The sequence below is a fragment of the Lutra lutra genome, chromosome 11, assembly GCF_902655055.1.
Source record: "Lutra lutra chromosome 11, mLutLut1.2, whole genome shotgun sequence".
Classification (NCBI taxonomy): domain Eukaryota; kingdom Metazoa; phylum Chordata; class Mammalia; order Carnivora; family Mustelidae; genus Lutra; species Lutra lutra.
Genome location: NC_062288.1, coordinates 66,039,776 through 66,065,567, shown reverse-complemented (window position 1 = coordinate 66,065,567; position 25,792 = coordinate 66,039,776). Strand labels below are relative to the sequence as shown.

General features: G+C 37.5%; 1 protein-coding gene across 1 annotated transcript in view; it reads left to right on the top strand.

Annotated features, from left to right (window-relative positions):
• TBX20 (T-box transcription factor 20) overlaps positions 1 to 25,792 on the top strand; it is a 60,432-nt gene that overhangs the window by 33,075 nt on the left and 1,565 nt on the right. The window contains exons 7-8 of the mRNA XM_047695487.1: positions 20,223 to 20,335; positions 22,254 to 22,638. Of these exons, the coding sequence (XP_047551443.1) occupies positions 20,223 to 20,335; positions 22,254 to 22,594 (454 nt within the window). The 3' untranslated portion in view covers positions 22,595 to 22,638. The remainder of the gene's footprint in view (positions 1 to 20,222; positions 20,336 to 22,253; positions 22,639 to 25,792) is intronic.

Below are 25,792 nucleotides of genomic sequence, written 5' to 3'. Positions count from 1 at the left end.
GAGAGCATGAGCGGGGAGAAGGTCAGAGGGAGAAGCAGACTCCCCGTGGAGCTGGGAGCCCGATGCGGGACTCGATCCGGAAACTCTGGGATCATGACCTGAGCTGAAGGCAGCCGTCCAACCACTGAGCCACCCAGGCGTCCCTATATTTTTATTTTTTCTTCTTGCCTTTTGTTATATTTATCAAGTTTTTGTCAGAAATGGACTATATGCTTTACACACTTGATTTTTGTCACTCGTCAAAATAATCCTATATAATCCAAAATAATCCTATAATCCAATAATAAAGAACCATTTTGTTCCTATTTGGCAGATGACATAGCAAAATTTAGAGGGACTGGTTTATTTATTCACACAATTTGTGTGTGAGCTGAGCCTCACACTCACTTTAGTTTGTCTGAAACCAAAGTCCTTTCTCTAATGTTCATTTTATTTTTTAAATAATTATGCTTTCAAATTCTAAAAGACATAATTATAAAGTTGGTACCTCTGTTACTGTCAGAAACTATACACTTTCTTTTCTTGTAAAATAGGAGATACTTAGTGTTTGATTCTTCTTTCTACTACCCCTCCTTCAACCCATAATTTCAGTTTAAATAATCTGGGATTTCAAATCCAGATTTAGTGTATCTTTTTCTTTCTCAGAATTTTTTTGTAAGGCTCTTAGTACCTCAACTACAATCATTTAAATTGAATTCTAGGGGCGCCTGGGTGGCTCAGTGGGTTAAAGCCTCTGCCTTGGGCTCAGGTCATGATCCCAGGGTCCTGGGATCGAGCCCTGCATCGGGCTCTCTGCTCGGCAGGGAGCCTGCTTCCTCCTCTCTCTCTGCCTACTTGTGATCTCTGTCAAAAAAATAAATAAAATCTTTAAAAAAAAATTGAATTCTAGTCATTTCATTGTTAATTGCTCATTTCTATAATCTCTCTAATGTTTGGAATTGTGTCCTGACTTTACTCTCAGTTGTTGGTAAGTGTTAAGTAATTGGCCAGGGAAGGATATATGGCTCCTTTTTCTTTATGAGTTTTTGCTTATCCGAGAGGATCTGCTGCCATTGTGGTCATAGTTTTTTCCCTCAGAACTCTTTCAGCTGTCCTTTGCCATCCGGCTTTTAAATACTGAGGAATAAAAGCCACTGTCTTCCCTTTGTTGGAAGCTTACCTTTTTTCTCTCTGGAAAAAATGCTTTTAGAATATTTTCTTTGAAATTGAGAAATCGTATCAGTATTGGTTCAGTTGTAGATTTGTAGAAATTAGTATTTACTCTATAATTAAATTCTTTAAATTCAAAACTCAGTTTGGTGTTTCAGCTTCTCATTCTTCTTTATCTCCTCCTTGTTTTGCTTCTAAGTGGTCTGCTCTAGTCAGACCTTCTAAAACTCCTATTATTATGTATGTTAGATCTCCTGAATCTATTCCCTGTTTCTATTCTCTGTTTAATAATTTTCATCTCCTTAACTTTTTACTCCGGTTTTGGGAAAATTTCTTATATAAGACTTCTAACTTGTTGATTTTGTTTTCTGTGGCATCCAGTGTTTTGGGCATTGAGTTCTTTTAGGATGTGGTGATTATTACTTTGTCATTTCTGAGTATACTTTCCCATCCATATGGTTTCCTTTTCATGCCCATTAGTGCCTGCTTTGTTAAGAGAGGGTATTAAATCTTGCTGCAAATTTGAAAATATAAATTCGAGAATTAAAATATCTCTCCTTGTCTTGAAACAAGTCAGTTTCAAAAGAGAGCACTTGTTCTGCTTTTTAAAATTCATTTTCATCTCTGGAATTGCTGAATATTTTGTAAATGTCCAATTACTTTGCCCTAGGTCATCTATAGAACAGGATGTCTGTTTGCTTAGTGTTTGAAGTTGAGATTAATTTTGAATAAAAGCACGTGGATCTTTGTTAAATCTTTTAGGTGCAGAGCCAAGAATGGGATGATAATTTAAATTTATTATAATTTGCCACTGTGGAAGTATAATTACTCTGTTTGACGTAGGGAGTTATGGCAGGTAGGTGAACATAGCCTTGGAAAGGGAGTTCTCACCGTGCAGGGACCATCCTCCTCTCTCAGTCTGCCTCAGCAGCTAGAAATCATCTACACCACACTTCCCACCCACCCGGCAGAGCAGCCGCGCGGCCCTGCTCCAGAGCCAGCCATAGTCACAGACCCACCGTCTCCAGTATCCCGTAACCACCCTGTGCTAGCTGAGAGTACTGTGGCGGGATTCCTTACTCCTAGCCTCCAGCAGCATTGAGAATCTGCTCCCAGTCAGCTGCTCAAAGACCTGCCTGTATTATTAATCTCTGCTGCTCCAAGGTGGGGTGTAGGTAAAGCTCTGGCAGAGGCCTTTTCATTTGTTCCCTCCCCAGCTTGCCTTCTCCTTTGTACAGTGATGACTGGGCACACAGCTTGATGCTTCCCTCACCCTCTCCTGTTTGTGGCTAAAATATCTAAGTGTGTAGTTGGCATTGTACCTGATTTCCTGAGTTTCTTTTGTTTTCTCAGTCATGTCGCTGGCACAGAGAATTAAATACATAGGCTTATCTCACCTTATTCATTCAGGATTTGTACTGAAAGTCTCAATAAAATAAGTTTAAAATCCCCTGGCATTGAATAAGACTTTCAAACACATGAAATTTGGACACAAGCCCAGTAGGAATCAGGTCTTTTTGCTCAGAGCTCAAAGCCACTCTATTAATTTAGATGAGGAAGGAAACTTCAGAAATGTTGCAAATCTAATATTCTGGGAATGGATAGAAGTTTTACCTGCATCAAACCATGGAACAACAAATGTTTTGGCCACTTTGCTGAAGAGGTTCACAGTTTATGGGTAATTTCTAGATCTTCCATAATGACTTAGTGTGCTAAAAGGAAGTAGTGTTTGGTTCTGACAGCGCTCTTAGCTTCCCTGTGGAGCTTCTGAGGCAGTAAGGTATTCGTGAGGAGCAGTGCAGGGTCAGTGGGCTCACCTCTAATCAGGTAAGTAGCTTAGAGCAGGGGTTGGCAAACTACTGGCCGCCTGTTTGGTAGAGTCCATATGGTAAGAATGGTCTTTGCATTTTTAAATGGTTGAAAAAAAAAAGAATGCTTTGTGACATGCAAAAATAATATGAAATTAAATTTTATTGTGTATAAATTAAATTTTATTGGACCACAGTCACGTTTTTTTCAGTTCACGTATTGCATGTGGCTGCTTTTCTGCTACAGAGACAGAGTGGAGTGGATCTCACAGAGACCATAAAACATGTGAGGCTTTAAACATTTACTGTCTGGCCTTTTTAGAAAAAGTTTGCTGATTCCTGGCTTCGAGCTTTAAGGGGCCATGGAAATACTAACAGCAAGGAAAACTCCTACCCAGCAATTTTATGTCCATAGGATGATTTTTTCCTCTTTCTGGGTTAAAATGAAGAAACTCAGAATTTCATTTTGAGCCTGTTGACAGAGCTGGCGAGATGTGATCTCTGCCAGTGCCTTGTCCTTCCGATATACAGTGGTAGTTAGGCATGCTCACAGGGTCATTTTAGTGCCTATAGTTCAAGCCAAAGAAAGGTGACCGAGTGTAGGGCAACAAAGTGACAACCCAGGCATGCATACAACCCGGACTGTAGATTTTAATTATCTATGTTATTTTTATTCATTTTCTAATCTTGAACCTGAACTGTGGTGAATAATTGGAAAATAGGCTGTAACTTTTTTTTTTTCCCTCTGAACACTAAAATCTTTCAGGGTCTTCAGAGAACAGTATGAAAGGCTTTTGGGAAAGCAGATGTGAGAAAGACTCCTAAAACATCATCCGGTTTATTGTGAGGGAATTAGCGAATGCTTTTTCTAATATTTTTCAGATTTGCGTTTTAAAATGGCAAAGTAACATCCTTGAAATGTATAAGAACCGGGTACTCAAAACTTCAAATAAGTAAAATGTGAGCCACCACCTCTCCACCTAAGCTTTCAGTTTGAAGAGGGTGGGCACATGACCATGAACTTTAAAGATAAAATCCAACATGAGTTCAAACTAACACTTTTCATTTAAATTCAGGGCGATTGGGCTTTTACACAACCTCTTCCGCCTTCTGTCTGTATCTCTTCTCTCATGCTGTGAATCCAGCTTTCGCTAATACAGGGAATGATTTTATCATTACTCATTTGCTTTATCTTGGAGTGCGCAGATACACAGCAGTCTCAGGATACGTGAATCACATACCTGCAACAATGTGGCAACTAAAAATAGCTGAAAATCTTTTTGTGGTGGTTCTTTTCATCCTTAGTGTAGATTCTGCCAGGGTGTTTTTGGTTCGTTTAGTTTCTTTTTCTTCTTTCACTACTAGAGCGTTCTAAAGTCATTTGGGAGCATTTCCCTATGCAGTTTTTCTTATTACCCAGTGACATACATTGAGGTTCATTTGTTTTACTGTATTCTCTGGGTTTTTTTGAATTAAAAATGTAATTTTCTTACATGATTATTTAGTAAATGATTTACATGGCTTTAAGACAGATCTATAGAATATGGCTTATTCAAAGATCTCAAGATTCTCTCCCAATCCCCTCCACCCTATTTCTTCCTTCTCCTATAAGTAACCATTTAAAAAAAAACAAAAAACGGACTATTTATCCTTTCAGCGTGTTTTTTAATATAAGCAGGTATACATTTATATATTTTTTCCTCTTTTTCTTAAATGTTAACATGCTCTATACATTTTCTACCTTTTTTTTTCCACATGGCAATGTACATTAATATTATGGGTTGTACATACACACTACATAAGTATAAAACATATATAAAGTATATATGTAATGTACATATTAATATGTTTGAATTTAGTTCAGTTGTTTTGTTATATTTAAATAGATAAACAAGTCTTATGTAAATAATCTCTTGCTATGTGGTCTGTCTTATTAGGAACCTTTTTTTGTACTATTGTTTTTTGGTATCTAGTGAGGCTTGTACTCTTACTCTGTTTTCCTTTACACTAATGCCTTCTAAAAACTCCTAGTCCCCTGTTTCTAATTTTCTGTAGGTCCCCTCCTATGAACAGAATTGAAATTAACTAGTAACTTTTCTCTTTCCCCCACTTTCCCTGTTTTTAAGCATTTGAAATCATTACCCTTTAATCCGTTAATAAATACAGATGACTGACAACCTTATTCTACTTACCATCTTCCCTCCCCATCCTCCTCCCATTCTTGAGAATTGTACTTGATTTACCTTGTCAGAGTATAGACTCATCACACAGGTACTCTTTCTTTCTTTGTTTTAAAGATTTTATTTGCCTATTTGAGAGAGAAAGAGAGAGCAGGGGAAGGGGGAGAAGCAGACTCCCCACTGAGCAGGGAGCCTGATGCAGGGCTTGATCCCAGGACCGTAAGATCATGAGCTGAGTCAAAGGCAGACAATTAACCAACTGAGGCACCCTGGCACCCCCACATGTACTTTCTTATCACCATGGTTTAATCTTAGTTCTTCAAGTAAATATAGATATAATGACCACAGGTGCATCTTATGTCATTGTCTCCCCATTTTGGTTTTCTGAAGCTCCTTTTCTGCTAGATGCCTCAAGAAAAGCTCATGGGGCCAGTGCTCCTTGCCTTTTGCATGAACATGAGTTTGTGATTTTTATTTGCAAAAGTCAGTTTGACTTGATAGATAGTCCTTGCCTCACATTTTCTTTCCTACCATATCTTAACTATGGTGTTATTGTCTCCTGATGTAAAGTGTAGCTGTCGCTCTCTGATGGCAATCTAATATTCTTTCCCATTTAAGTGATAGAGTCTCTTCTCTGGAATGACCAAAAGATTCCTTGTTTTTCCTTGTTATTGTCCTTGATCAAAAGACAGAGGAGGATCCCTAGTTCCCGGAAGAGGATTACCTGGACTTGCTGTGTCCCTGTTTTCTTCACTCATAGGTGTCATTAAGGGATGTTAAGAAGGTACCATCCGTCCTCTGAAATGTTACTCATTTACTCCCTTTGTACCTTGTGCTTCCTTATAATGAGTAGTCACTGGAGTATAATCTAAGACTCTCCCTTCACTGTATTCTAATAAGCTTCCCAGTGGAGTAATTTTTGAATTGTCAAAAGCTCTGCTGAGGGCACCTGGGTGGCTCAGTGGGTTAAGCCGCTGCCTTCGGCTAAGGTCATGATCTCAGGGTCCTGGGTTCGAGCTCCACATCGGGCTTTCTGCTCAGCAGGGAGCCTGCTTCCTCCTCTCTCTCTGCCTGCCTCTCTGCCTACTTGTGATTTCTGTCAAATAAATAAATAAAATCTTTAAAAAAAAAATAAATAAATAAATAAATAAAATCTTAAAAAAAAGTTAAAAAAAAAAAAAAGCTCTGCTGATACCTTGAGAGGCAGAGAGGTGGGAATTCATGGGTGAAGTGAAATGGGAGGATTATCTGGATTTCCCTTTTCTACAACATGGGTCCCCTCCAGACACTGGCACTTGCACCATTTTGATGGACTGTTTGGTAGAGTGGAATGGATAGCATGCTCAATACTCTCTCCAGTTGTCTGATAGTACAGTTATTTCTTTAAAACTCTCTTTTTTTTAATTATTATGTTCAATTAGCCAACATCTAGTACATCATTAGGTTTTGAGGTAGTGTTCAATGATTCATTAGTTGCATATAACACCCAGTGCTCATCATGACACATGCCCTCCTTACTGCCCATCACCCAGTTTCTCCATCCCCCTACCCCCCCCTTCTGTAACCCTCAGTTTGTTTCCTGGAGTCCATAGTCTCTCATGGTTTGTCTCCCTCTCTGATTTTCTCCCATTCAGTTTTCCCTCCCTTCCCCTGTGGTCCTCTGTGCTATTCCTGTGTTCCACATATGAGTAAACAATATGATAATTGCCTTTCTCTGATTGACTGATTTCACTTAGCATAATCCCCCCCCCCCAGCTCCATCCATGTCAATGCAAATGGTAGATATTCATCCCTCCTGATGGCTGAGTAATAGTCCATAGAATATATGAACCACATCTGCTTTATCCATTCATCTGCTGAAGGACCTCTCATTGGACGTAACAGTTACCTTTTTCTTGAGATTTGGTCGAGTGAGACTTCTTTGTGCTCTTAGATCATCTTTCCTTTCCATTTGCACTTACCTCTTCTCAGGATATCTGCTGATATTGGACTTTCTTCTAAGCATTTTGGCTAGCTTTTGAAAAAAGAGAATTCTGATATTCAGGAATCCCAAAGTCATGCATTTTGTGAAGTGGTTAGTCCAGCCTCATAGTTGTTGCCCAGATAGCCAACAACATAAATTCTCATATCACTTTTACATCCTGTCTTTGGAGAAAAACCAGCAGAATAGATTTAGGCAAAGGAGAGAAGTAATGTATATTAGGAGGAGGGGACTGAAAAAATTTGTAGATTAGCTGAAAAAATTAGCTGAAAAAATATGTAGATTAAGCTTCAACTGAGTGAATAGAGAAAGAGTTATGCTCATAAAACTTGCTAATTCCCTTAATCTTTCATAAATACAATGATACTTGAGCATTATGGAGATTCTTACAAAGTAGATTAGGCAGTGTCTGTAATGATGTAAAACTGAAATATAATTTCAGTAAAGTCTGCTAAAACCCTGCCCTTTGGATCTGCCCCTGCTCCCAGTGATCCACAGTTTTCCCCTGGGACCCACTTGCTGTAACAGGAGCCACAGAGCAGGCCAGGGCTTTCTGCAATAGGGGAGGACAGAAGACTTCTGTGTCACCTCTGCTTGGAGGGACATACTCCAGAAATGTGATGTTGCTCGGAATGAAGAGACAGAAATCAAAGATTTAAAAACTGAATTTTATCTCTGAGATGATTGAGCAGTATTTGATACTCCAATCTTGTATAAATGAAAATGACTCTATTTTTAATTATTGGCATATTGTTCTCTCTTTCTTAAGTACAGATTACAACATAAGAAAAATATTTTAAATTATATTGTTCATACTTAAGTGTGCCTTAATAGCTTGCGGTTAAACTTCCAAAAAAACACTAAGCCAAGCTTCTTAGGAAGTATGTATTTTGAGGCTGGAAAGACTTGGGGAGCCATCCAACAATTTATGTATCATTATACCAGTGAAGCAATGAGGGCCCATAGACTGCAAGGGATTTGCTCAGGGTACACTTAGTAGATGAGGGGTTTAGAGTCCAGGGTTCTTTACAGCTAGCACTGGACTTTTTCAGAATAGCTATTTTTAATATTTCCTTTTTATATATTTAAGGATTCATAAATCATTAGCACCATATGAATCTTAGAGATCATCTAATCCAGCCCACCAGCTGCCTATCACGCCCTCTTTTTATAGAAGAAATCAAAACCCAGATCCAAATAAGGAATCCAGTCACACACCTTCTTAGGAAAGAAACATTTTTTTAAATCATTTCCAAAGGAGAGATAGTCTAAGAGCCTACATGCATAAAAGAAAAGCAGTTTTGTTTAGTAACTGGATTAAAGTCTGCTACTAAATAAAATCTATTAGTTGAATAAGGTAAAATAATCTGTTGACAACAATCTCAAGGAAGGGATGGCTTTCAACAGAATTAATTTTTTTTTTCAATTTACAGTCACTGAAATATTCCTTTAACTAGCAAGCTGTGTTTCTGCACTGAAAATGTTAATTCATTTATCCAGAGCTTATAAGAGGAAGCATTTATTTTACAAAGTAGTGTTAAACAAACCAGTAAGTCAGGTAATTAGAGTAGCAGAGTTATTCACAATTGGCTTATACTTGTAAGTTGTCCTCTTTTTTTTTTCTTGCTTGTGTCTTTCTGTCTGTGTATGAAGGACATTTGTTCCCTACCTCACAATTTACTAAAGTTTATTTAGAGGCTGAGTGATCTGTACTTTGCTTTCTTTGAGCTTTCTTCTAGTTGTCACAGCTGTAAGACTTAGAAACTAAACATAATAGCTTCTCCCCTCTACCCACAATTGGTTCAGTTTACTTATTTAAGTTGCTAGTGATAATAGAAAACCAGAAATATATATTACTACTGGAAAGAAAAACTAGTAGGATTAAGTGAAATAAATAATAAAGTGAAGTCTAAAAGCTTTTTAAAAAATTAGAGTTACTTTGCTTTTCTAAGATGAATTGTATTATATATTTCAGTTCTCAAAATTAATGATTTATAATGCATCTCAAATTATATTATCTAAAGTTTTCATTTATTAAGTACTTTGTGGAAGCTACACATACTGATATATTGTCTTCCAGTAATTTATAACATTATCTGCATATATCTTTGGGGAAATATTGTGACAAGGAGTTATTTACAGAGGCCCAGGAAGACGATGTAAACTTGAACAAATTGATGAGCAAGAACAACTTTAAATATTTTGTTTCTTGTCATTTAGAATTGATTTTAATGGATTTGACATTTTCTCCCTAAACAGTTTTTTCCCAGGCCTGTATTTAGGAGAGAAAGTTAGAATGCAAATTGAAATTCTATTTAATTTTCTCCCTGACCTGTATAGTACAGGATGGCTTAAATGAAACATGGCAAGTTATAGTATCTGTAAGTCCTAATGTTATCTAAAATGGTCATGATTCTGTAACCAGCTTTAGGAACACCTGATCTTGCTACTCAATGATAACAGCAAGAATTTAATTTTATCTATAAACATTTATTAATGCTTATTATATCCCAGGTATTATATCCCAGCTCTCTATGTGTGTTAATTCATTGAATCTTAATAATAACCTTAAGAGTTAGACCATATTAATATTCTCATTTTACAGATGAAGAAACTGAGGCATGGAGAAGTGAAGCAATTTGCCCACAGGCACACAACTCACAAGTGGCAGAGCTAGGATTCAAGCTAAGAAAGTGCCAGTGAACATACTTGTAACCTTGACACTAACCTTGACACTACGGGCAGTGGTTCTCCAAGAGTGGTCTTTGTGTCAGCAGCATCAGCATCCCCTAGAAACACACAGAAAATCACGTTCTCAGGCCATACCTCAGACCTACAGAATCAGAAACTCAAGGGTGGGGCTCAACAGCCTGTGTTTTGACAAGTCCGCCAGTTAATTCTGATGCACTGTCTTAGTTTGGACTGCTCTAACAATAATGCCACAGGCTGAGTGGCTTCAACACTAGATCTTTATTTCTCATGGTTCTAGAAGCTGGCTGATTCAGTGTTTGATAAGGGCCTGCTTCCTGGTTCATAGCCATCTTCTCAGTGTGTCCTCACATGGCTGAAAAGCAGAAAAGAGAAAACCAAAGGAAGATTTACTTTCTCCTTTTACAAGGGCACTAATCCCATTTATTAGGGCTCCACTTTCAAGACCCAATTGTCTACCAAAGGCCCTGCCTCCCACTTCCATCACACTGCGAATTAAGATGTCAACATGGGAATTTTGTGGGAGACACAGATATTTAGTCCACAGCACACACTGAAGTTTGAGAATTACTGCTTAGATTAAGTATTGTTCTCTCCTTGTTTGAAGGCCAACAGCACAGTAGTACAGACAGTCATGCCAACACATGACTGTGATCAATCTAGTAAGTACGGTAGAAGAGGAATTTATTAGGTATCGTGATGGTGCAAAGAAAGAAGTGAGGAGAAAAGGAAGGTTTTGCTTTTTGAACGCTGAGAAATTTGCAGTCCAGTTTCAGAGACAAGGATGGGTGATCAGTTCCAATACTGATAGGGGGTGTTGGTTTTGCTTATCTAGTTTGAACAAACAGGGACTTCAAACAGGTCTGAAGGTTTTGGCAGGATCAACATAATCATTGTAGCTACCCTTTATCTTGCCCACCTTCTGACTATGATAGCATCTCTCACACATATAGTATTCTTGGAATTGATGGTTACATGGTAGTCAAAAGAGATCTTTTAAAGATATGTAAGGTAATAATGTACTTTTTCTGCCTAGAAAAATAATATAGTGTTAGATATTTAGAACAGCCGATAATGGTACTTTAGTAATGGTACCCTATTTTATTTATTTATTAAATCCAAAGGAAGCCTACTAAAGCTACGGTCTCTTGCTTTGGGATTTTAGAGATTTGAGCATTATAAGACACTGTCATAGCTTGTGATACCTAAGTCACTTAACCCATTAGGTGAGTCATCCCTTATTTTTTGAGAATTTTTCAGGGTACAGTATTTTAGAAGTCCTTGCAATAGGGTTTCTAGGCTAACAGATTCTTTGCAATTTTCATCCTGCTAGAAACAGGGATTAGACCCAAAGTAAACAAAGCAGGCTGTCTACTCTTTGCGACATCTTCAAAGAGATGGGCCCTGATATTGCACCACTGTTTTTAATCACTTAAAAGGCAATAATTCAATTATGCCATCCTTTATATAAGAACTGCCATTGCTTTCAGTTCACTTCCAGGCCTGACACAAGTAAATCACTTTGATAAAATCCTTTTTTTCCTCCCTCTTAGAGATGAGAATAAGTAATGATACCAGTGATCTACCAAGGACAAAATGAATATAATGTACTTCTTAAAGAAAAGCAAGATATTTCAGAAGGCAGTGATTCATTATGTTTGGGAAGCGATTTATCTGGGTGTGTATGTGAAAGATGTTTAAGTTATTTTATATAAGGGTACTTTTAGAGAAGCAAATACTACATTTTGGTTTTGAATTTAAATGCTTGGATTGAGCAGTTTATGTGCATAGGATGGGAAGAGGAATATACCTCAGAAATAGATCACCCCAAATGGGCTCATCGATGGCCATTCCTTTGTAACTATACAGTGAGAAAATGTTTCCTAGGCTATTTGAAGCAAGTTCCTCTCTCATGTGAAGATAACCACATAAGTTCATTTTAAATAATTAAATGTTAAATATTAAATTTAAATATTAACAGTATGACACACGCTGGTGTGACTAAAAGGACATCAGCTTGGTATGTTACAGTTTCATTTTAGTAAGGGTTGCCAAGCTAACTTGCCTTTTTTCTTAATGACCTGAGTTACCCACAAAGATAGTCACTCTCTAATATTGTAGTGAATTAAGTCCTTGGGGAAGTGACATCTGCTGTTAAGGCTGTGGGGGGTCCGACATTAATCAGAGTGTGGGCATATAAAGGTTAAAATATAGGGCGGTTGGCAAATTGATTAATTAGCATCCATGTCATGCCAGATTATCCTTTCCATTAATTTTTGCATTTAGTGTATTTATTATGCATCTTAGTAAATGATGAACTATTTTCATCTCAATATGTCTAAGTCAAAGGATTCAACAAGTCTGTTCAAGAGATTTTTTAAAATAGGTTTCACTTTTAAACAGGTGATACGGATTTGCTTAAGTTTAACATTTTATCTCCATGATAGATACAATTTTATAGTAGAACTGCAGATAACACTGTAGTCAAGTTCTCTGCTGACTTTAGTATTCTGTCACCAAGAAAAAAACCTCCTGTTTGGATCTCATTATTCTGAATTAGGATTATTTAGATGGGTAGAATAAATTGGAGACCAATATAATCTAAGAGAATAAAATATTTTTACCTGCTTTAGATACTTTTATGGGTTACTAAGTACTCGTATGTGCCAGACTGTTTTGGCCAATTCAAATGCCTTATCATAGTTAATCCTCACAGTTACAGTTCTTATCAATAGTCCCTGTTTTATTTTTATCCTTCCATAGCACTATTATCATCACCTAATGTGCTTCATATTTTTCTTAATGTCTCCCTCTCTCTTTTCCCTCTAGACTACTGTCCTGTTAGGGATTTTTATGTTTTGTTTATTGCTATATCCACAATTCTTAAAATAGTCCTTTGTTCATTATAAGTATTTAGTAAATATTTTTGGATGAATTAATGGCCACGTGAGGCTGGTATTATGTTCCTCAATTTAGAGATGAAGAGAGATTAAGGTAGTAACAGAACTAGCATGTGAAAATGATTCTGGGTGGCCCACCTACTCATCTAAACATTCATCCATTTGATAAATGACTTTAAAGCCCATGATATTTCCAATATACCACTCTACCTTCAATGCTATACTATATAAAATATATACTTCAATATTATATAAAAATCAGCATGATGATAATAAGTTTTATCAGTTCATTATAAGAAATTTACTAAGTATTGGTGTTTAGTTCAGTTTGGTTTTTTTTGTTGTTGTTAATTGGTAGGGTATTACTTTCCTGACATTTTTATGATTTCAAATTAATTTTGAATAAACAATACATATGTTCAAAGTTGAGAGGGTACAGGGGAGTATCTGGTGAAAAACATCCATCACATACCTTTCCTCTGTTCTTAAATTTGCATTCACATTGGAGTCACTTGGGGAACTTTAACAATTACCAAAGCCTGTGTCTCACCCCCAGAGATCGTGGTTTACTTATTCTGTTGGTGTGGCCTGGGTTTTCAAATTTTTAGAAGATCTCCAAGAGGGACGTTGCTTCAAGTAAAGGTAAAGTAGCAAGGACCGGGGCACCTGGGTGGCTCAGTGGGTTAAAGCCTCTGCCTTCAGCTCAGGTCATGATCTCAGGGTCCTGGGATCGAGCCCCGCATCAGGCTCTCTGCTCAGCAGGGAGCCTGCTTCCCCCTCTCTCTCTGCCTGCCTCTCTGCCTACTTGTGATTTCTGTCTGTCAAATAAATAAATAAAATCTTAAAAAAAAAAAAAGTAGCAAGGACCAAATATACTCTATTGCCTTAAATAATGAAGAATATACAAAACATTTTTTTTTTTAATTATATTGGACATTAGGCAAAAAAAGAGTAATCCCCAAGGGTTGGGAATCAAATGAGGTGAGCCCTACGATGGCACTAGCATATGGTTTGAGAGTATATCCAGGCTGTAGCACAAGGGCAGAGAATACAGGCAGAGCTTGGCAAATTTCCTGAGTTTAACAGTTAGAGCTAAGAGTCTGCTGAGACCAAAACAGAATCCACAGGACAGACTTTAGGATAAGAGAACTCCAAAGATCTTTAGGGGATCCCTCTTGACTGTTCAGCAGAGATCTGATTAGCACATGCATCCAAGGAAACTACCACAGGCTGGGGGAGGGGGAGGACACCCCTGAAAAATTTAGAGGAAACAGGGTCTAGTATTTATATAGGAGTGGGAATAGTGCCTGTTCTGACATCTAACAGATGGACTGGAAAACCTTCTGATTTGCTGGGCATTTGATAGAATTCTCAGAAGGTTTTTGCTTCAATGGTGAGGAAATACTAAAACAGTGTTCCAATCTTCCCTCAGATATCTTGAAAGTAAGACCCAAAAGGATCAGATTATTTCCAGGATAACTTAATTATATCCCAGAACAAAGCTCAAGAATATTTATAGGAATACAAAAACATCCAGCACCCAAGAAGATAAAATTCACAGTCTTGCATCTAATAAAAAATTAACAGAAGTATAAAGAGGTAGAAAATATGACCAATATTGTGATAAACTTATGAACTAAAAATAAAATTGGCACAAATATTACAATTACAGGACAAGGACATTAAAACATATCTATTTCAAAAAATTAGAGAGATGGAAGATGTCCAAAATATTCAAATCAAAACTCTACTGAAGACACACAATGGAAACTATCCAAAGTGAAACACAGAGAACAAAGAGAAATTTTTAAAGGTGAAGCATATTGGTAAATTATGAGAAAACTTTAAGCAGTCTAATACATGTGTAATTGGAGACCCTTAAAGATAGATGGGAAGTTGGGGGTTGGTGGGAGAAGAATTATATTTAAGTAGTAATATCCAAATTTTTTTTCTAATATAATGACAACTTAAAACACATAATCCAAAGAGGCTCAAGAAGCTTGAAGAAATAACACCAGGGCCCATCATACTAACATTGCTCAAATGTATGATGAAGCGAAAGTACTGAAAGCAACGAGGGAAGTAAAGATATCACATAAAAGGAACGAAAATAAGGATGGCAGCAGATTTCTTTACAAAAACAAAGTAAATAGAAAAAAAAAAGTAGGTGAGGAGATAGTAGAGCACCATTTTTGAAGTACAGAAAGAAAATGTGTCTGTCAACCTAGAATCCTATACTCAGCAAAAATATCTTCAAAAAAATAAAAGTAAAATGAAGACATTTTTCAGATATATGAAAGCTAAAAGAATTCACCATCAGCAAAATATACTACAAATATGTTAAAGGGAGTCCTTCAGGTAGAAAGAAGATTAGATGTCAATCTGGATCTACACAAAGGAATGAAGAGCAGTGGGAATGGTAACTACAAGGATAAGTAGATCACATTTCATATTATTTACATCTTTTAAAAAATAATTATTTAATCAAAACAGCAACAATGTAATGCTGGATTCATGTAAAAGTAAAATGTTTGACAATAGCACAAAGGATGGAAGGGAGAAATGGAAATATATTATTATAAGTCTTGAGTATACTTGAAGTGGTATCATATCATTTGCCTAGTAAATTGTAGTAAGTTAAAAATACTTACTATGATACTAAATCAACTAGTAAAATAACAAAAGTTATGGCTAATAAATGAACAAAGGAGATGAAATGAAAGAATAAAGCAACCTAAAAGAAGACAAAAAAAGAAAAGGGTAAATAGCAGATGAGAAGGTAAGAAGCAAATAGAACGATGACAGACTGCAACCTAGCCATATTAATAATCACATTAAATATATATGCACTAAATACCCCAATTAAAGGGGAGAGATTGTCCGTTTGGATTAAAAAGCACAATCCCAATATATGCTGCCTTTTAAGAAATGCACTTTTTATATAAAGGCAACCAGTTCAAAGAAAGCAATAGAAAAAATATACCATGTTTACACTAGTCCAAAGAAAGACTGGAATAACTCTACTGATATCATAGATTTCAGAGCAAAGCACTTACCATGGATATAGTAGATTGTTTCATACTGAAGCAGGCATACTGCATTACATTGCACATTGCTTTGTTGTGAATTGTAGAGGCTGCATTTTTTACAGATTGAAGATTCAAGACTTCAGTGGAGGAAGTAACTGCAGATGGGGCAGAAATTGCAAGAGAACTAATGTTAGAATTGGAGCCTGAAGATATGATTGAATTGCCATGAGCTCATGATAAAACTTTAATGGGTGAGGAGGTGCTTCTTAGGGATGATCAAAGAAAGTGGTTTCTTGAGATGGAATCTACTCCTGGTGAGGAGGCTGTGAAGATTGGTGAAATGACAACAAAGGATTTAGAATATGACATAACACTTGGTGGATAAAGCAGCAGTAATGGTTTGAGAGTATTGATTCCAACTTTGAAATAATTTCTTCTGTGGGTAAAATGCTATCAAATGGTATCACATGCCACAGAGGAATCATTTGTGAAAGGAAGAGTCAATCTATATGGCAAACTTCATTGTCTTACTTGAAGAAATTGTCACAGTCATCGCAGCCTTCAACACTGCCACCCTGATCAGTCAGCACCATCAGCAATGAGGCAAGACCCTCTACCAGCAAAAAGATTACTACTTCCTGAAGGCTCAGATGGGGTTAGCATTTTTTAACAATGAAGTATTTTTTAATTGAGGTATATACATTGTTTTCATTAGACATAACATTATAGTACACTTAATAGACTCCAGTGTAGTTAAACATAACTTTTATATGTACCAGGAAACCAAAAAATTCATTTGACTTGCTCTATTGCCATATTTATGTTATTGGGGTGGTCTGGAACTGAATCCACAGTCTCTCTGAGGTATGCCTATAAAGGGTTCAATTCATCAGGAGACCATACAGTCCTACATATTTATGCGCCTAACAGACCTTCAGAGTACAGTACATAAAGCAAAACTGACAGAACTGTAAGGAGAAATAGAAAAATAAACAATTATAGTTGGAGACCTCACTATTCCTCTCTCAAAAACTTGTAGAGCAAGTAGAACATGAGTAAAAATATAGAAGATTTAAGCAACTCTGTTAACCAACTTCACCCAACTGACACTTATAAAATTCTCTGTCCTACATCAGCAGAATATGCTTTCTTTTCAAGTGCACACAGAACATTTACTAAGATAGACAATACCCTGTGCCAAAAAACAGGTCCCAATAAATTTAAAGGCATTCGAGTCATACAAAGTATGTTCTCTGACCACAATGGAATTATATTAGAAAGCAGTAGTAACAGGAAGATAACTGGAAAATTCCCAAACATTTGGAAACTAAATAACATATGTCTAAATAACCCAAGGGTCATGGGAGATATCAACAAGGAAATTAGAAAATATCTTGAATTGAATGAAAATGAAAATATAGCCCATAAAAACTTGGAGGATGCTGCTAAAACAAAGAGGAAATTTATAGGCTACATTCCCACATTATTATTATTTTTTTTTAAGATTTATTTATTTGAGAGAGAACTAGAGCAAGCAGGGGGAGGGGCAGAGGGAGAGAGAATCTTAAGCAGACTCTGCACTGAGTGTGGAACCCAATGCAAACTTGATCTCACAACACCAAGATCATAACCTTATCTGAAACCAAGAGTCAGACGCTTATCTGACTGAGTCACCCCTACATTCCTGCTGTAGAAGTGAACAGAAATCTCAAATCCATGACTGCAGCTTCATGTCAAGAAACTAGGAAAGAAGAACAAACAAACAAGAACCCAAAGTAAGTGGAAGAAAGGAAATAATAAACATCAGTATGGAAATAAGTGGAATAAAAAAATAGGAAAACAATAGAGAAAATCAGTGGGACCAAAACCAAAGTAGATATATTAAGATTGGCAGTACTCTACCCAAACTGATTTTGGGGAGAAGACACAAGCTACCATAGCCAGGAAAAAGAGGAGTAACTTCACTACAGATTCTGCAGATACTGAAAGGAAGGATAATAAAGCAATATTATGAATACTTAGCTTATAATTTCAACAATTTAGATGAAATGGACAAATTCCTTAAAGACACAAACTACTAAAATTAATTCAAGAAGAAACTGATAGTTTTTTTTATTAACATATAATTTATTATTAGCCCCAAGGGTACAGGTCTGTGAATCACGAGGTTTACACACTTCACAGCACTCACCATAACACATACCTTCCCCAATGTCCATAACCCCACCACCCTCTCCATACTCCCCTCCCCCCAGCAACCCTCAGTTTGTTTTGTGAGATTGAGTCTCTTATGGTTTCAGACTGATAGTTTTGAAATTTGTAATTAAAAACCTTTTTGGTAACTAAAAACCTTTTTAGAAAATAAGATGTGAAAGCATATGTCCACTTAAAAAAGTTTACGTGAGTATGGGTAACAGCTTCCTGTGTAACAGAAATGGTAAATGTTGCTCAACAGGTGAGTAGGTAAACTATAGTCCATACTATAGCTTGGACCACAGCGCTACTCAGAATAAGATTCAATTATTGATAATACGCTCCAACATGATGGATCTCAAAATATTTATGCTGAGTGGAAAGAAGCCAGATTAATAAAGAAAACATGAAAAAAAAGAAAACATAAGATAGGATTCCATTTTCATACAGTTTTAGAAAATGCAAACTAATCTGTAGGAACAGAAATCTTATTAGTGGTTTCCTCAGTCAGACTTGTTGGGGTGGGGACCAGGAAGCATGAGGAAGCTTTTGTCAGTGTTAGGTGTGTTTGTTATCTTACTTATGGTGGTGGTGTCACTGGTCACATACGCCCCAAATTGGTGAAATTGGACACTTTAAATATATACCATTTGTTGTATATTAATTACACCTCAATTTAGTTTTTCCTTGTTAAGAGCCCCAGGGGACTCAAGTGGAACTGGGACAAATTTGAGAGTCAAGACAAGGTTGGGAAACATTGCTCCAGTCCCTCAAATCCCTGGTTCCACCATACGGAGATGACCTATTCTAGGTAGTTTCCTGTTCTGAAACTGGAACATTCCAGAAGTATTACGCATATACAAACATATATATTCCTTGTTTTAAATTCACAAATGGTAACATACTTTATACCTATATATCTTCTGTATTTTTTTCACTTACTATATATTAGGGTTCTTTCCATATCAATAAATATGGAAATATTTTTACTTTTTAAGCTAGCTGTATGTTAATTTATTGGATATGGATCCCAATCATTTTGACTGCATGTTGGTACTGTATGCTTATTTTAAAACTCCTTGGGAATGGAGATGTAACTTGAATAGTTGCTGCAATTAACTTTTTTTTTAAGCTTACCCTTATGTTCTCACTTGCAAGCTATATAATATTACAAAATGCTTTCATTTCTGAGTATACAAGTTTTCTAGAAGGCCAGATTCACTGTTAGTATTTTTTCACCAGTAAAGTTTATATATCTATATGAAATGTTGACAGATGTTACATTTTGAAAAGCTGTTGTGACATTTTACTTGCTTTCCTTGTCCCCTCAATGTGAAATTCAACACACAATTTTTTCAATTGTTTAATTCTTTTTTCTGTCCTTTGGTATGTTGATCTTTAGGCCACAGCTATTTTAGAGATGTATACTATGTAAGCCTGTAATCTGCTATCAACTTGCATTTTTGGCAAAGAATTCTTTGGCTAAACTCTTGCTGGCTTTTTTTCCCCCCCAAAACAACAGCTGGTCAAATGGGCCAATACCAATATAATTCTCATTTTTAAAGTTAACTGCATTCTTTGTTAGACCATGTTTCAACAGGAAGACCACTTTCAAAGTCAATGGACCAATTTATTTGGGGGGTTTCAATTTCCTAATGGCCATTTTATGTGTCCTTTAGAGATTTTCTGTTATTTTCAGTCTTAAAGCAATAGGAATCTCAAAGTGTACATTATCCCAACTACCCATATTGTCACATACTTTGTGTGCTTACTGGGTTTACCAGTGAAGGTTGTCTTTTTATGACTAATGACATTCTGAACTTCTGGCCAGCATTTCATCAGATGCTGAGTAAGTGCAGTTCGTATCAGTCAAGTCTTTGTTTTATATTCATTAGCTGATGAAGTTAGAAGAGTCGTAGCAGCTCCTCAGGATTTTCATTCCCTCAATTTTCAAATCATTAAACTCTACATTTGCATGTTCCTAAACTCTACATTCCAGCTCCTTGTTCACCTCTTTGTCTTCCATGTTGTAGGATTTCCGGGGATTGTCCCTATCCTATCCAGTTACTTTTGCTTATATTTGCATGTCTGAGGTCATGTTTCTGAGGAGTCTATAGTGGCATAAATGTACATATTTTGAATGTCACCTTTCCCTGAAGTGGGCATCTTTTGGCTGAGAAGACAGTTTTACTGACTAGTAAATAATCTTTCAGACCCATCTTCATCTCCAAGGACTTTGTAGTTTATTCAGGATGTGTCCTTCTCTAACTTAGGGAAAGTGTGGAGAGCCTGATCCAGAAGCATTCCTATGCCCGCTCACCCATCCGTACCTATGGAGGAGAAGAGGATGTGCTGGGGGATGAGGTTCAGACAACACAGAATCGAGGTAAGACAGCTACCAGGCAGAGTAACTGCTGGGAGCAAGAGCACCCTGAATGAGAAAGAAAAGTAGGTGATGAAACTTGTAGTTCTCAGGGAGCATTCTGCCCCAAAAGTATTTCAGGAGTCTCTTGAGGAAGGACAGCTCCTGAGGCTGATTTTCATACAATTCATTATTTTGCTTCAGAGTCTTAAGTAATTTTTCTACCTGATGGTTTCCTGTGATTTTCTAGTGAAAGGACATCAAGCCTCTCAGTCAGGGCTCAGGAGTTACTTGTCTGTGATCTACTACCAAAGAGCTGTTGGACTCTGGGAGCAGTCCTTTAGTCTTTCGGAACCCCAATTTTATAATCTGAAATCAAGGACTGTATCTGTTTCTCTTACAAGATATTCCAGAACTATCTTATTAGGATCGATGACTAAAATGAAAAACACTTTTAGTTATTTTATTTTGCTTTACTTTTTAAAAGTTCTTATTAATTTGAGAGCTCACACGTGCATGAGCAGGGGTGGGGAGGGACAGAGGGAGAAGGAGAAGCAAACTCCCAATTAAGCAGGGAGCCCAGTGTGGGGCTCAGTCCAGGACCCTGGGATCATGACCTGAGCCAAAGGCAGATGCTTAACTCACTGAGCCACCCAGGTACCCCAGAAAACACTTTTTAGAAGAAGATTTTCCTAGTGAAGGGCATTATGTACAGGCAGTGGCCCCAGTGGTGACAGTGGGGGAATACTGAGAAGTTTCTCTGTCCCAAAGGCTCACAGAGGAGCACTTTGCAGCTGGGAGTCCAGAAGGTGCCTAACCCTCAACACAGGGATGTTCATGTGGGGACAGAGCCCTCTGTCATATTTTTATGTCCTTTATATGGATTAGTGTAATCTGTCAAAATACAGGACATCTCTTGAAATTAAATCCAAATGGACTACTAGTAATTAATTATACAGTTAGAAAATTCAGTGTCAACTTTTGTTTAAACTTGTGGATGCTGTGATATAAGAAAATCTTACTCTTGCAACTTGTCAAGTATATTTTTTAAAGATTTTATATATTTATTTGACAGAGAGAGAGAGAGATCACAATTAGGCAGAGAGGCAGGCAGAGAAAGAGGGGGAAGCAGGCTCCCTGCTTGAGCAGAGAGCCTGATGTGGGGCTTGATCCCAGGACCCTGAGATCATGACCTGAGCCGAAGGCAGTGGCTTAACTAACTGAGCCACCTAGGTGCCCCTCAATTTGTCAAATATTTAATAAAGAATTATGGAAGCTATAAAAAGAAAACCATTTTTGGGAGTTTTCTTTTTTTTTTTTTTTAAAGATTTTATTTATTTATTTGACAGAGATCACAAGTAGACAGAGAGGCAGGCAGAGAGAGAGAGGGAAGCAGGCTCCCCGCTGAGCAGAGAGCCCGATGTGGGACTCGATCCCAGGACCCTGAGATCATGACCCGAGCCGAAGGCAGCAGCTTAACCCACTGAGCCACCCAGGTGCCCTTTTTTTTTTTTTTTTTTTTCATTTTTGGGAGTTTTCACAATGCCTTTAGAAACCAGTGAGTTTGTTGAGGCTCGTATGTGCAGCCTACCTTCCAAGCATGTTGTTGAGGTCAGGACAGATAGCAGCCATCTGGGCTCCTTTAAAGGGAATCCAGTTATCACTTCCAGGCAAGGTTCTAGTGTTTTGGCCATTCTCTGGGAGTATGTAGACCATCTAATGAGTTAAGTCTTTTTCTATTTAGTAAATTTTCTCTTCCATATATGGTATAAATGATATCTTACCTGGAAAGGTAGCTGTGACTCATGGTTGACAAGCTTGTCTTTTTAAATTGCAGATCTATTATATATTTTAAAAAATAAATCAGTCCTCATAGATAATGTAATTCTTGATTTGCGCACTAAAATAGAGTTCCTAGTCTAATGAGTTCTTTTCCTTCCAGGGTCAGCCTTTACAACATCCGAGAACTTGTCTCTCAGCTCCTGGGTGTCCTCTTCATCCAGTTTCCCTGGGTTTCAGCACCCCCAGCCCCTGACTGCACTGGGCACCAGCACAGCATCCATAGCAACCCCCATTCCTCACCCTATACAGGGCTCGTTGCCACCCTATGGCCGACTTGGGATGCCTCTGACACCATCAGCTATTGCCAGCTCCATGCAGGGGAGTGGCCCGACATTCCCCTCATTCCACATGCCCCGGTACCATCACTACTTTCAGCAGGGGCCCTACGCTGCTATCCAAGGACTGCGCCATTCCTCTGCTGTGATGACACCATTTGTATGACTCTTCTAAACCTAGGAGAATCCAGATCTAGAATGTGCAAATGGGTATGGAAATACGGGGCAGGGTTGGGTGGGTGGGATGTCGGGTGTTAGAGCAGGAGCTCTCCAGGAGACATGGGACCTATTAAAGAGGAGAGCTGGACTCACAAACCTACTGCTGAGGGAGTGCACCACAGACCAGGAGTCATGTGTAGTTTGGGGACAGCTCTTGGGTTCGAGAGAGAATCAATGTAGACTTAGCCAGCCCAAGTCCAGCAGCCAATAGTATACTAACTTATCCAGGAAATTTAATAACACAAGGCAGATGAATCTTAAGGTGTATTATACCTAGCAGTTAAAAATGCTGTGTCAATGCAGTAATGTATAAAATCAATGTGTAGATATGGTTTTCTTTCTGCGTTCCACAGGTTAAAAGAATCTTCAAAGAGGCAATATATATAACATACTGACTGTAATGCATAGTGACTAACTTAAGTCCATTTCTCCCTGTAGAAAAATGGGAGCCAATAGAGAAACATTTGTAGTGTTGTAGCTTAAGCATGTTTAGTTTCCCTTTGTATTAGTTTGCTGGAGAAGGGGCTGAGACAATGCTGAAGCATCCTATTTTGTGGGTGAATAGGTAGTAATGACTTTACAAAGTTCTTTTTGTAATACTGAGGGGCCAGTACCTGATAAGCTCTTTTTCCCAATCTTGTCTTCTTTCTTCCTAATTCTCTTTCTTGCAATTACTTGTCGTTTGTGTAGGAAAAACCTATACACAATTTTTTTTTAAAGATTTTATTTATTTATTTGACAGACAGAGATCACAAGTAGGCAGAGAGGCAGGCAGAGAGAGAGAGAGAGAAGATGAAGCAGGCTCCCTGCGGAGCAGACAGCCCGACGTGGGGCTCAATCCCAGAACCCTGGGATTATGACCTGGGCCGAAGGCAGAGGCTTCAACCCACTGAGCCACCGAGGCACCCCAACCTATACACAATTTTGAAGCAAGAGGCTCTATGTGTTACATCGTAAAACTGAGGTTTTATTTTTCTGGGCTGCATTCTAAGTGCACTACTGACTTACTCACTGAGGAACATTTCTAAAGCCTCTAGGAGATGACACGTGAGACTTTCAGTCTGCAATAACAAGACGGTTGCCCTGTTCTGAAGGGAATTTCTCTGCCATGGGTACCAAAGGTCTCTTCATTTTTAGTTTAGCTTTGGGAGACCTTTTGCGTGGTAAAATGTCCTGGGCCAAATTCTCATTTTTGGTAAATCTGCTTTGTTATTAGATTAGCTGTTACCACTGATTGACAAGGATTTGTGAATGACCATTCTGAATGCCCGTATAGCCACCATTTAACCTATGCTTACAAGGACTTATGTGCACCTATATCTAGTTTGTCCTTCTTTCTTACCGTTCATTCAGTGACTCTACCATTTTTCTAGTCTATTATATGAAATCATAGGTCAACTCAGTGACCCCCTGACTAAAACACTGGCAGTGCTTGTAAATCAATGTAAAGCATTTACCCTCTATTTTGCATTCTTAATGTCTTCTTAAGCCTTCCTCTAGTGTTTAGTAATTGAGGATATTTTAGCGATATATAATCTCTGTATTGGGTGGCAACATGTATCTAAGCATTTACAGTCAGGGAAGTGTATATGGAATTTTTTAACAGTCCATTTCCTTAACAACAGAAATTTAGTGAAGTTTATAGTCCTTCAACTTTAGATATAATACATTCTAGCTATGAGATATAACCTATCTTCTTTATAGTATTCCCCAAAACTCTATCTTAACCTAATTTAAATTTTGTATCTACTTTGTTCTGACTGTAAAAGTACTGAACCTGTTAAAAGAGATGGGAAATAACACTGCTGAGAGTAGAGGCGGGAGTAAACGCAATATACTTATCACATCAGACTGCATGGAATTTTATTTCGTTGTTCTGTTATGCTTTTCCATACCAAATGCTTTTCTGGGGCATTTATAGTCTATGAGACAAGGCATAATGGCATAGCCTGTCTATGTGATGCCATTGTTGCTGGACTTGTCAATTATTTTTCTCTACTATGTCCCACAGTTTACTTATGGAGAAGCGTGGGCTGTGCCAGCCAAGCATCTCCAGGTCCTATGCAGACATCATAGGCTAATTTCTAACTTCTTGCATTTTATGCTACAGTATCCACAGGTAGTTTGTTTTCAGACACAACACAGATAATGCATTTCTTTAAAAAAGCAGCTCTGAGTAATGTTTAAATAACCATACAGATTAGGATAGGGATTTGACACTTAATAGTTGGCCTATTGCCAAGTGCTCCTTTCAATACACAGTACTGCTGCTTATGGCAGGAATAACAAAACTAGATGCTATTTAACATGATGCTACTCGATACTCTGGTAAATTACTGGTCTACTAAAGTGAATCCTTCTGATGAGAATGGCAGGATCAGTTCAATACCACTGAGACATTTTTCCCAATTGACATATCTTAAAGTAGGATTGTATGTTTTTGCTAAATATGGTTTTACGCCAGTATTTCCTGACTTCATAACTTGATATTGTAATTAAGCAATATAAGGCTAAAAATAAGTAGAGCGCTTAGAGAAAAGCAAAAACTAGGATACCAAAGCATGCTCTTTGGAAATAACACCTGAAATTCTAAATTGGATGTATTCTTGAAGTATCTGGCATTATTTGAACCAGGAATAAAAAGCACAAGGTACAATGGAGCTTAAACTGATCAAAGTCATCCTAGCCATGAGAAGCAAGGGTAGAAATTTATTCCAACCGGGGTCTTTCTGAGCTATTCTAGTGATTCTTTAACTCTTTGGGTATTTAAGATTTTAAAGTCTAAAATCTATCCTACCAAAAGTAATTGCAAGAACTAGATAGTGGGAAAGCCAATTGAAGAATTCAGAGCATGAGTTATAGTATATTTGGAATAAATCCAGGGTTTCCCCCAAGGTTTATTACAGTATCAAAATGCATGGCTAATGTGCAGTGCTGCTAAAATGAGGCCCTTCCAGAACTGCTTTATCTAACCTGAAGGGATTAATTCATATCTTAGTAGGTTCTGCAGACCTGATTTATTTTTAAAACATGTATCAATAATGCTGAGTAAGTTCAGTTATTTCTTTTACTACTTTTTCAAGTCTTCCCCCTCCTCTGTCCACTCTTAGCAGTATATAGGTTGTTAAATATATCCATCTGGTGT